The 12001-nt window shown below is 42.2% G+C and overlaps 1 protein-coding gene across 1 annotated transcript; it reads left to right on the top strand.

Annotated features, from left to right (window-relative positions):
* Window positions 1–5898: 5898 nt before the first annotated feature.
* On the top strand, window positions 5899–11385 carry uncx (UNC homeobox). Its single transcript, XM_033040845.1, has 3 exons — window positions 5899–6642; window positions 7503–7678; window positions 9935–11385. The coding sequence occupies exons 1-3, from the start codon at window positions 6387–6389 to the stop codon at window positions 10982–10984; spliced, it is 1482 nt and encodes a 493-aa protein (XP_032896736.1). The 5' UTR covers window positions 5899–6386; the 3' UTR covers window positions 10985–11385.
* The last annotated feature ends 616 nt before the right edge of the window (window positions 11386–12001 follow it).

Below are 12001 nucleotides of genomic sequence, written 5' to 3'. Positions count from 1 at the left end.
TTAGGTGACTGGGAAACTAAATGCTGAGATATTCTGCAGTTCACGGACTGTGCGACTTACACGTAAAGATACACGGAAAATCACACCTGGACAATGAAATATCAAAACCACTCAAAGATGAACTGAAATTGAAATGGGCTCAATATCCATAATCACCTTTAGACATGCAATCCATAGAAATATACTCTGACACACACATGGGCAATCCATACTTGGAAAACACTTGCAGACTGTACACAAGAGGGCAACAAAGGACAGATTACACTCAGACTGTATAAAGTTTGTAATGTTTTGTTTGGATGCACTTCACATTTCTGATTTTATTTACCCCCCTCAAAAAGTTAAATGTTTCAACTGAAAGAGGTAGATATTGAGAGGAAGAGTCCGATTGGAATGCACAGCTCTGGGTGGAGTTGGCCAACTTTGAATTGAACGGCCCCAGGGCTGTGTAGGGTGGGTGGAAGGGGTGGAGAGATGGATGGAGGGGGGGGGGGGGGGGATGGAAGAAAGTGGATAAAGGCAAGGGGGAGAGTGAAAGAAAATGGGTGGGGGTGCTGTGACTCAAGGGGGGGGGGGAGGGGAAAACAAATAGTGGAGAAGCAGAAAGGAAACAGAGGAACATAAAATACAAATAAGATTAAATACATTGAGTTCTACATAAAGAAGGGGAATGTAGTGAAGAATTGATATAATTAGAAAATATTGACACCACTCCATCCCAAGAAGAGTTAGCTTTGGCCATTTCTACCAAAGTGTTGTAGTAACAGGGGTGGGGGGGGGGGGGAGTATTTTACCTTGCAAATAAAATACTTTTTTTTCCATCAAAAGGGGATATCATTCAATCCAAAGTTCTTGGAGCTAAATAGAGCTGGCCATATTTAAACCCATAGGCACCACCTCCGCCCTCACCCTGCCCCCCGACAAACCTTGGTCAGAATTCCAATTATGTTTAATTACTGAGGTTTTAAAATATATTATAATAGGAATTTATAATATATATTTAATCCAGGGGCCATCAATTCTGGAGTGATTAGCGCACAGGCGCTGAAATGCAAATTGGCGTCACCATTTCTCAAATTATATCATTACTATATTTTTAAGATGTTAATATGGCGAAGGCAATTTCCCCGGGGATGCGGGCAAATTAGTTCTATTTCCGAGCGCCTCTCTCGTGTGTTAATGTAAGCGGAGAGCCGCGACAAGGAGCCGATCAACCAGATTACAATTAGGCTGCTGATTTGGGCTCGATCAAGCATTGATAATTTTTGGCATATTAAGCACGTTTTAGGAAAGGTGATAAGTCAGTTTTAATTGAAATGAAATTATTATTCTGATGGAACTTTGGATATTATTAACAAACTCCGCGCTCATTTAACATTCAGTTTTGTATGCACCAGGCAAAGTGAGGTAGAGTGGGGAGGGGGAAGATTTGAAGGGTATTAGTATGTCAGAGGTAATTTGAAGCGAATTACTTTTTGGTCTCCATCTGAAATATAGTGAAATATTTTTTTTTTTAAAACGTCCAGTCCAATCGCCTTGGTGTCTCCATTGACAGTCTGTACAATCTATAGATAATTAGATGGGCAGCGGTTTTAATTGTCAGGATTAAGCAGCGAGTGCGGATCTGAAGGGAATTTAGAAAGAATTTCTCTCCCTCGCTCTCCCCCTCTCTCTCTCTCTCTCTCTCTCCACACTTTAAAAAAAATGCATTTCCAAGCCTCGAACTGTTGTACATCAAGAACCGAGAGAGAGGAAAGAAAACACGTTGCTCTTTAATTGCGATCCGATCCAACTCCGGCGCCGGATCAAATCACCTGCGACAATTAATTTAGATTTAATTCCATAATTATCAGCAAATCGAGTAATGTGCAAGTTAATTTAGATAGTTAAAAATTAACTTGCGTGAAGTTAATTGAGTAATTAAAACCCTCAACTGCCGCCTATTAATTTGCTAATTAAAAATAAATTTGATTTTGTGCAATTTAAAGTAATATTGACATCAGAGTTGTATGGGCGGTTTGCGAGTTCAGTTGCTTGCTGTTTGAGTCACTCTATGCGATCTAGTTTGGTATTGTGCTTCGCATATGTGTTTTACACGCATTTATATTCCATTAAATCACTCTCCAACAAAAGCACTCTCACGCCTAAGAATTAAATAACCATTAACAGCCCATCTGTAAGTTGTTAAATGTTCCTCAGTTTTAATGATGGATTTCTTGTGTGTGTGTGTGTCTGTGTGTGGCGCGTATGTGTACTGGAAACATTGGCAGCACCCCCGTTCTCGTGTTGGTGTGGAGTGTATGTGTGTGTGTGTGCGCACACGCCTTTCTTAACCACCCCACCCCAAGTTTGTTTTAATACCCATAGAATAATGACATTCGAGTGAAAGTGATTAAACTGTGGAGAGTGGGGCACTGGGTGATTGGGGGGGGGGGGGTAGAGAGAGACACTCCAACAGATAGAGAGGGAGGGAGACTTGTTTAAATAAAGAAAAAAAATGGGACAGGCTTCTTTTCCTGAATATTTCTGGATACTGGGATTATAATCAACGACCAATTTCACTACTAACAGCACAAAAAAAAGAGACAAGCGGTTGGAATAGATAACCTTAACGAGATAAAGAGGAACATGGCGAAGCGAGCTGTCCTGAATGCACCGCGTGTACGTCTTATTATCAAGTTAATTAAAGCTAGCATCTGACAATGTCACTCTCGTGTAAGAAAACGTATTTAAATGCAATGTCTCCGAGGACTTTGTGTCAAGGGCTTGCTTTCATTGAGTTGCTGGTCTGTTTTGCTTTGGCAAGTGCACAGAAACCTGTGCCTGGGAATCATAGTTGAAGGGTGCCTTTAAAGCATCCGCTTTTATAACCAAATGTCATGCAGGCAATTATAGAATTTTGATGTATAAAATAAAAAAAATAAAACGATTTCCATAATTTGTGCAGATTGACTGCAGTACTACAAACACAAAGAAAGTCTCATCAAACGACAGCGCTCTCCATTAAAGCGTGCTCTCAAACGCTTTAAGAGATTTTTTTTTTTTTACAAAGACTGTTAGAAACATTAAACCTTCCACGATTAAAATTTTACAGATTCAGAATGCGAAAGCCGGTTGCAGTGCGGACTGAGGTCAAGTGACGAATGGATTATATGCTTCTTCATAATAATATTAATTAAACAATTTGCATGGTAATAAGGTAACAATTATCAGGGCTTATGTTGAAAGATACAAGTTATTACAACACGCCAATCACGAGTCAGGGGTCAGGCAGTGAGCGGAGGAAGAGAATCCAGCTCAAATTAACATTCTGTCAGCTCCAGAAATTGGTCAAATAAGTCGAATTAATTCTTTGTAATAAAGAGGGAAAAGTCCCATCGCCTGAGCTTGATTAAAGCCTCCATGTATTCACAGACACGTCTCCGGCGCTGCAGCCACAAAGCTCAAACAGAAAATGAAGCGTTTATTGCTACAGGCAAATTCGGGTCCAGTGGCTACAGTTTACATTTAGTATTTATAGAAAGTTAAATTAAATTACGGTGAAAAGTGCGGCCCTTGGCCTCCGCGACCCCGAGCATTAATACTTCCCTCCATTCCTATTACTCCGTCTCTTATAAGTCAAACTGTAAATTTGGTCTCTTTTAAAAAATATTAGTATAATGGCCGGCTCCATATCGGACTTTGGCACGCTGGTACCATCATTCAATTAAGAATCGGGGAAATATTCGACCGGGCATTGCTTGCAAGCGGCGATACATAACGGACTTTAAAAAGGTTATTTGTACTTTTTCACGTTAATAACTCCCACATATTGCAAAAAATAAAACAAACATCTAATTTCTTTCAATAGAGCCTTCCCTCACTTGCTTTGCTGTCCAGCTATTTTTTTTAGTAACGCGAGCTCGTTTTCAGCGCTGATTTCGTGTCATTATCAATTTTATTAGGAGGCTTTAATTTTAAAGCGTGATTTTCACCTTGCCCGGATTATTGCAAAAATGTAAATTTCGTCACACACAGGCCAAGGCTTCCTGTACTGGATCTCTTCGTTGCCTGGGTGATAACAGTTTAAACTCTTCTCTCTCTCGGGCACCTTCTGCCGCAGGTATCTCATCCTAAATAGATGTCTTGTCTTACTCCCGCACCCCACCTCCCGACCCGACTCTACCCCCTTGCCCGTGTTCCAATCACCTCACGTGCTCCAAACAATCCCAAAGTTTTATTTAGGAAGGAACTGCAGATGCTGGTTTTAACCGAAGATGGACAAGAATTGCCGGAGGAACTCAGCGGGACAGGCGGCGTCTCTGGAGAGAAGGAATGGGTAACGTTTCGGGTGGAGACCCTTCTTCAGACCAAGTTTTGTTGGTGCGAGAACCATTCACTACAGCGGACGGGAGGGCGAGCTAGAAAGTTCAGGACTCCGTATCTCCTGTACTCAGGCTCGGGTCATCTTCCCGTCTTCGCAATAAATAAGGGAGTCGGTTAACGCCTGGCCAACCTTTGCAATAATGTTTGAGCAACTTTATTTTTCCCTCTCCCACTTCGGGAGCAAGGACATGACAAATCAAAAGCAATTGGCAACCAAAGCGGCACCCCATCAATTTACGAAATTCAATCTGAGTTCGCGAAGGACGCGAAAAGATTAATATTCTCGACAGAACAACGCCTAATAATTTTATTTTTAAATCCATTAAGATGAAGGGAAGATGAAAAGAATATGAAAGATGTAATCAGAAAGCACGGTATTAATAGAGTTTGTACATTTTAAATTTAACGTGGATTCACTCATTCGGATTGTTTTCACATGGAAGGAAGGTGCAATTCAATGAATAATGTGAGTTTAATGTAGCACTGACTCAGATTTAATTTTATTTATTTACAATTTATAGCCCCATTACCAGAAATATGAAAGGCCCGAGAGAAATAACATTAGTGTGCGCAACATATTTTCTTAAATTAAGATCACTAAATTTCTAAACGAAGGCGATTAAAACCAGGGCCATATTTCCTAATCCCCTACCCCCCCCCCCCCCCCCCCCCCCCCTCTCCCTCTCCCTCTCCCCCCTCTCCCCCCTCTCCCCCCTTCCCGGGACAATCTTCCAACCATCCCTTGTACCCGTGCGAAAGAATTTCTCCAAACTTTGTGTTCCGTAGGCTGCCGTCTCCTCTCCGTAATATGATTTGAACGAATTAATTTTACTTAAAAAAAAATCGGCGCTATTTCAAAGCAGCGAAATTCTTTGTCTAATTGTTTTTCTCTTTACAGCTCGGCGGCTGAGAGCGAATTGGAAACTTCAATGGGGAATATAATTTAATTAGAACAAAGCTGGACCCGGGCTCATTACCATTAATCACCGGTTCAGGAAAAGTAGCTGATATTTTTTTTCCAGGAGGAAAATATGTGGGGGAGAAAAATAATCTGCCTCCTTGCACCCCAAGCAGTGGTGTGACCCGCGTTTAATTAACACCGTCTTCTGATTAATAATTCAATATTTACTTATTGTTGTCGATATTTTCAATAAGAAGCGTGAGGCAGGTTTAAAGATTTCCCCATATATATATATTTATATATTTATATATATAAATATATATATTTATATATATATATCAGGCAGCGTCACCGTAGCTTTAAATATTCGAAGTGACTGAGCAGTCTAGAGAAAACGCCGAAGATGAAATATCATGTTCTTTTAAATGCATTGTGACAGCTTTGGAAACAGTAGCTGATGAATCCCCTATTATCCGATCAGTCTATTTGCCGCTCAATGTGTCGCTGTAATTGGCCCGACATCAGTTTAAAAGCTGACCGAGGAAATCGTTCCCTCTTTTTCAAAAAAAAAAATCCTGGACAACACGATGGTCAATGTTTGGGAGAGAGAGAGAGAAAGGGAAAATAATCTATTAGTCCGTGTTGTACGAGGATGCGGGAGAAATTGCATATGTTTACTCTGTACTCTGCCTAGTATTTAACCAGGTACCAATCAAGCAGCGGGAGCCAAGGCCCGTACTCGTCAAATCTTCCTGCATTGTTTTGACAGCTCATATATTGTTTATTGAGGTGGATGTCATGTATAATTAGCGATCGATATGGAAACGTTTTCAAGCGGTCTTAATACCCACTGGTACCAACACAGAACGACTATACGTCTCTGACGTCAGACGCGATTAACGTTTCTTATTGGTCCCAAATTCCCAAAGCCTGAGCTAATTATTGGGTCCTTTATGTTCATAAAGTAAAGACACATCCTCCCCGTCCACTAGCATGTCTGCCGCTTTTCTACTTTTCCTGCATACATTTTTGAAGTTCACCTAGTTCCTTTAAGTGCAAGCATTTTCTGTCCCCTCTTTCTCTCCCTCGCCTCTTTTTTTTCCCTTTCCCCTGCAGGGAGATGATGGATAGCAGGATTCTGGAGCATCACCATGCTCAGTTCGGAGGTACCTTGGCCAGTATGGTAGGATTCCACTACCCCCTTACTCATCACCATGTGTACGAGCTCGCAGGGCATCAACTGCAGTCTGCCAGCGTCCCGTTCACTATAGACGGATTACTCAGCGGCTCCTGCACGGCATCTGTGGTCAATCCGTCCACTCTGATGCCCACGGCTTGTAACGTGAACGGGGAGAATCAGTCCTTCAAACTGTCAGGTAAGAGAGACAGAGAGAAAGAGCGAGGAGAGAAAACAAAATATTTAGGCCTTAGGCCGGAAACCAGATCTGAAGCTTGGCGGCAGAGAAATAACATTTAAAAAAAAAACAATATTACAGGAGACAAACTAAATAACATTGATACTACAATAAGGATTTCTCCCACAAGAGGTGAGGAGTGTGACACGAGGGCGAGATCGATGGCCTTGGTAACTCTTAGACATAGAGTGGACGGGAGGCTCGGATCACCGTGTTTCAAGCACACTAGTTTTCACCGAGATTGCTGCTGCCCCGAATGCTGGATATTTTGTTTGTGTGTCTGGGTAGATGGCCGTGGGAATCGGTAAGGCGAGGCTGTGGGAACGAAGCGCTCTTTGCCCGGGTCTGTGCCTGTTAATATATATATTATTATTTTTTAAACCCACACACACACACACATATTGTTTCCATCAGTTCCCCTCTCTTCCCGCCGGGGAGAGAAGCAGATCCACACTCATGCAGGCGCCTTGAAGCTGCTAACAATACACTGGGACAATGCACCTGCCTTTTCACAAATCCCATTCGGTGCCTCGTACCGTGTGTCAACTGTTTAATTCGGCGTGTTTACATGGGGCTAACATGCTGCATTTTTTTAGTTTCTTCAACAACAAATAATGCACTCATTATTAACTTGGACTCAAGTCGCGAAATCGAGTACAATTTGAAAGAAAGTGCAAGGGAATATGGTTGGAAGGCCTGTATGGGTTGCGAGGAATTCGTATGATCCAGCCATGAATATGTGCGCGCTCTCTTTCTTATTTGTTGATTCTGATCACCGTTTTTCATATCTTTTGTTTTTTTTTGTTCCTCTCTCGTTACAGATGTGTCGGATCCGGAAAAGGACACCCCCGGCTGTAAACGGAGACGAACGCGGACGAATTTCACCGGCTGGCAGTTGGAGGAACTGGAGAAAGCTTTCAACGAAAGCCATTATCCAGATGTGTTCATGAGAGAGGCGCTGGCTTTAAGGCTCGACCTGGTGGAGTCTCGGGTTCAGGTAAAAAAACACAAACCCAGACAAGCTCATTGTATCGAATGACGGTGTTACTTCGGGTGGCATGCTCCATCCAGTACGTACAAAACGACGTGACATTTTACAACTTGAATGGCCAAATTAAATTCACATTTTAATACATTTAAATCCGTTTTACTGCACGATTTATTTTATGATTAGTTTTCCAAGCAAGTGAATTTAAAATTGATACAATGGTCAACAATGGTTCCACAGCAGGAGGAGCGAATTATTGATGACAGCTTTCCGATTTAAAACAACCGATATTGCTAATCTGATTGGAATATACTCCTGTATTTTAGTACATCGAGGTTGTGTATATTTGTATTTTAAAGAAACGTGCATGGTGCGGTAAGAATGAACACGTCCAGACTCTTCGCGTTCTGCAATGAAAATGTCTGGTATTGACAATGTGTTACTTTTGCTGTAAGAATCGCCGTGAGCTGCTGTATTTACCCCGGTGGGTGCTGCACACAACAGCTAAACAGAAAGCTGTGTAAACACAAGAGTATTTTAATGGGAAGAAGCCACCTAACATTTAAATCAGTGGTTGGGATTTACCAAATCGCACTCGTTCCTTCAAAAACTTGCGACCAGATGGGGCACTGCGTCCAGAATATTTTAGGAAAATAACTTTCTTTTTAGATGGAAATGTATTGCAAAAAATAAAGATACGAGACACTCAAATAACGGTAACAAAAAAACGACCGAGGGACAAATGGCAAATATAAGCGTTTAAAACTGTCTCTGGCTACAATCTAGAAATAAGTATGGTGGCATAAGGTTGAACGGAAATATCAGACCAAAGACACAGGCGCTCCTGACCCCTCGATGTTCTTAAGCACTTTATCCAATTTGTTGATGGTTAGTTAAGTGAGGTTTAGATGAAGTCGACAATGTTTATTTCCCTTAAGACGGTAATGAGCACTTCTCATTGACGGAACCGTTGGAACGACACAAAGAGAACTCCTTGTAAAACGATTATTGGCCGCCCTAATTCGTGTTTAACAAGGGGCAGAATAAAAAGGCATCGTGCCCCCCTCCTCCCCTCCTCCCCCGATCACAGGGAATGTACGTTTCTTAGGAAAACCTTTAAAATCTTTAATTTTGTGGAAAAGAAAACACGTAAATAAGGCGAGTTTACATACATGTTATGATGTTCGTAGGTGTGTGTATGCGTGTGTGGGTCTGTGTCTGCGATATTCGGGGCTGAAATAACTAAAGCCTCTCGGATGATCTGAGGATAGGGGTATAATTATTTAATGCAGGAGGGGTGAAGGTGAAGGAACGGTTTTAGTGGTAATTTGAAATTTAGAATCGGAGGTTAATTCATTGTATTTGGTTGTGGGAACTGTTCATGTATTAATACACAGTCATAATTAATATTTGGGTTTTGAACTCCCTTTAGAATCATCACATCCGTTGTTTCTATTGTACTCCCATCCACACACCCCCATACTGTTTTTTGATGAGGGCTGATAAATTGAGGGGCGGATTCAAGCTTTGATTCCACCTCCCTACTACCACTGCGTCTCCAAAATAAACTGCTTCACTTGAAATCGCAAAGCATCGATTTAATTGATAGAATTACACGCGAGATTAAATGCAATTCGTTTGTCAATTAACCTAATTCAAGTTTTCGTGTTGATTGTGTAAACAAGATGTTATTTACGCGGAGGAGAAGGTGAGGGGGAAAAAACGCGGCTCCCAAACTTCCTCTCAACCTAGAGGTACCAGAGTTCGTTCTTGCTCAATCTTTTTTTTGCTGGGATAATTTTGAAACAACTCTGTAATAAAAATCCAATTCAACGTCACCTTCCAGTTCCCCCATGTATTTAGTCTCAACATTGTGAGATAGCGTTAATCAGTGTGTTTTTTCCCTATATACTTATTCCAAACAAAAATAAAGGGACTGATTTTCAAAAGTATGTTGACGAAAAGACAACATAAATCCCCAACGATGGATTAGGGCAGTTAACATTTCTTAATAAAAATGACGCTAACACTTACAAAGTGGCGTTTGAATTTTGTTTTTTAAAAAAGTGTTTATTTAAAATTAAAATCCTTAACTGGCCATTAAACTCCTAGTACTGAAAGCAGCAGTCTGGTCCCAGGCAGCCCCCCGAATTGTCTTTAGATAATTTCAGCCCGAGCATAGATGCTTAAATTCATTACAGAAACTTTGCGGCGAGTGAAATGTGAAATTCGATTGTAATGCCATTTTCATTGTTCGGTATGTAGGTATGGTTTCAAAACCGGAGGGCTAAATGGCGGAAGAAAGAAAACACCAAGAAAGGTCCGGGGAGGCCAGCGCACAACTCACACCCAACCACATGTAGCGGGGAGCCCATGGACCCAGAGGAAATCGCCCGGAGGGAGATGGAAAAGATGGAGAAAAAGAAACGAAAGCAGGAGAAAAAGCTGTTGAAATCCCAAAACAAACTGCTTCACCCGGAGGCGGACTGTAGTATTGCCTCGTCGGGATCCGAGTCTGACAGCAGCCTGACCCATTACCAATCGGTCCGAGTGCATGTCGAACCCGGCCAACACTCTCCAAATGCCAACAGGGTACAGCGCGAAGCGAACTGTGAGCAAACGGGAGCGAAACTTGCCCCGCACCAAAGAAACGCTTCCCAGAATCATGCCAGTAGATCGTCGGACCCCGAGTGCGATCGGGACCAACCTCTGAGCCATCCGTGCACGAACGGTCGTTCTTCCGACGTGACAAAGTGTGATCAGAAAAGTAATCCTTTCAGCGTGGAAAGTCTTCTTTCAGACACACCTCGGCGTAAAGCGCATTACGAATTCCCGGCCTTAGCAACCCCCAGAGCAGTTATTGGGAAAGGACATTTCCTACTGTACCCCATTACCCAGCCCTTAGGTTTCATCGTACCCCAAACTAGTGTCCGTCCACCCCTCGTCCAACCTTCATCTCCCGCTGGGGCTGATACAATAACTCCAGCAACAGACCAGGGACATTCCATTAACCCCGGGACCAGTTCAAACTCAACGCAGACCAGCTGTCCCGGGTCAGATTCCAGCCCCACAACGCAGAGCATCTACGCCGGGGCAAGTCCGAACCCAACACAGACTAGCTACTCCGGATCAACTCAGAGCGCGACGCCGGCCAGCTATCCCGATTCAAATTCCAAGCAGCCAGAATCGAGTAAACCTCAGGCCCTGGAGAGTCCAACTGAACTAAACAGACAAAGTCTCGACTCTCCCGGGCCAGTGCAAACGAACTGCCATCGAGAGCACATGGCAGAGTGCGAAGATGTAGACATGGACTGAACATGCCTCTCGAAAGTAACATCACAACTGCAAAGCAGACACAACAAAACAAAGAATCGTGAAAGAATGAGAAAAGAATATGGACTTTCGCGTATAGTTCACTAGATAAACATGTCCTTTCAACTTATTTAGTGTGTTTGCTTTGCAGATGGATGCTTGTGTGACATTTTACTGACGAGAAGATGCGCTCAGATATTAAAAGACTATTAACCCGGCTCGCTTTTACTAAGCGGGGCGAAAACAGTAAATCTTATATATACACGGTCAAAGTCGGTGTCCGAACGCAGTGTATAAAAACCAGGAATCCTCTCCTCTCATCGTGTAAAACCCAAACAAATGTATTAAATATTTATATATGATGTAACATTTTTATAAATAAAAGTTTCTGTTTAAAAAAAAAATCCTCTTTTGTCTCATATCTGTCAGTGTTAATATCTGCACAGGAGCCGAGCTGTTCTGCTCGAGCCTGTGTTTGTATTTATTGCTATAAGACCTTTATTCATTAAAATGCTGTGAATCTGTGGTAAAGCCGGAGGGGCCGCGGTCCTGCCCGCTTCCTGCCGAGTTCTGATATGAAAGTGATTATTTTCCCGATGGCAGCCGAGGTCGGGTTTAGCCCAAAGGGTTATTACACATTACCGATTTTATAGTGATATGAAATCACACAAGTTCCTTCAATAATAGAATTAGCATGAAAGGGCTGGGGCATAAAATTGAAATTGCAAAATAATAGGATGAGATGCGTGTGTGCATATTTGACTGTGCTGAATTGGTTGTGAGATGGGAAATCGTGGGTTGGAATTTTCATGAGATTTCCTTTGTCATGTATCTTGTAGCAGGCTATATTAAGATAGATGTTCGATGATATCCTTCATTGTTCTGTCGCTTATATTGATGTTCTGGTGTTATCATCCTATTGATCATGTGTCGCCTGTAATAGGACAGGGAAAGCAAACGCGCCTCAACAAAAGAACACATTTGTTCTAATAGGGAGGAGACCCAAGGGGGGAGTTTGCA

Source organism: Amblyraja radiata, chromosome 22 (assembly GCF_010909765.2).
Source record: "Amblyraja radiata isolate CabotCenter1 chromosome 22, sAmbRad1.1.pri, whole genome shotgun sequence".
In the NCBI taxonomy this organism is placed as follows: Eukaryota; Metazoa; Chordata; class Chondrichthyes; order Rajiformes; family Rajidae; genus Amblyraja; species Amblyraja radiata.
The sequence above is the reverse complement of the archived record's forward strand: the minus strand, read 5'-3'. Positions and strand labels throughout refer to the sequence as shown.

Coding starts and splice junctions, on each gene's coding strand:
- uncx (XM_033040845.1), top strand. CDS start 6,387: ATGATGGATAGCAGGATTCTGGAGCATCACCATGCTCAGTTCGGAGGT. Junction 6,643..7,502: donor TCAGTCCTTCAAACTGTCAG/GTAAGAGAGACA, acceptor CTCTCGTTACAG/ATGTGTCGGATCCGGAAAAG. Junction 7,679..9,934: donor TGGTGGAGTCTCGGGTTCAG/GTAAAAAAACAC, acceptor TTCGGTATGTAG/GTATGGTTTCAAAACCGGAG.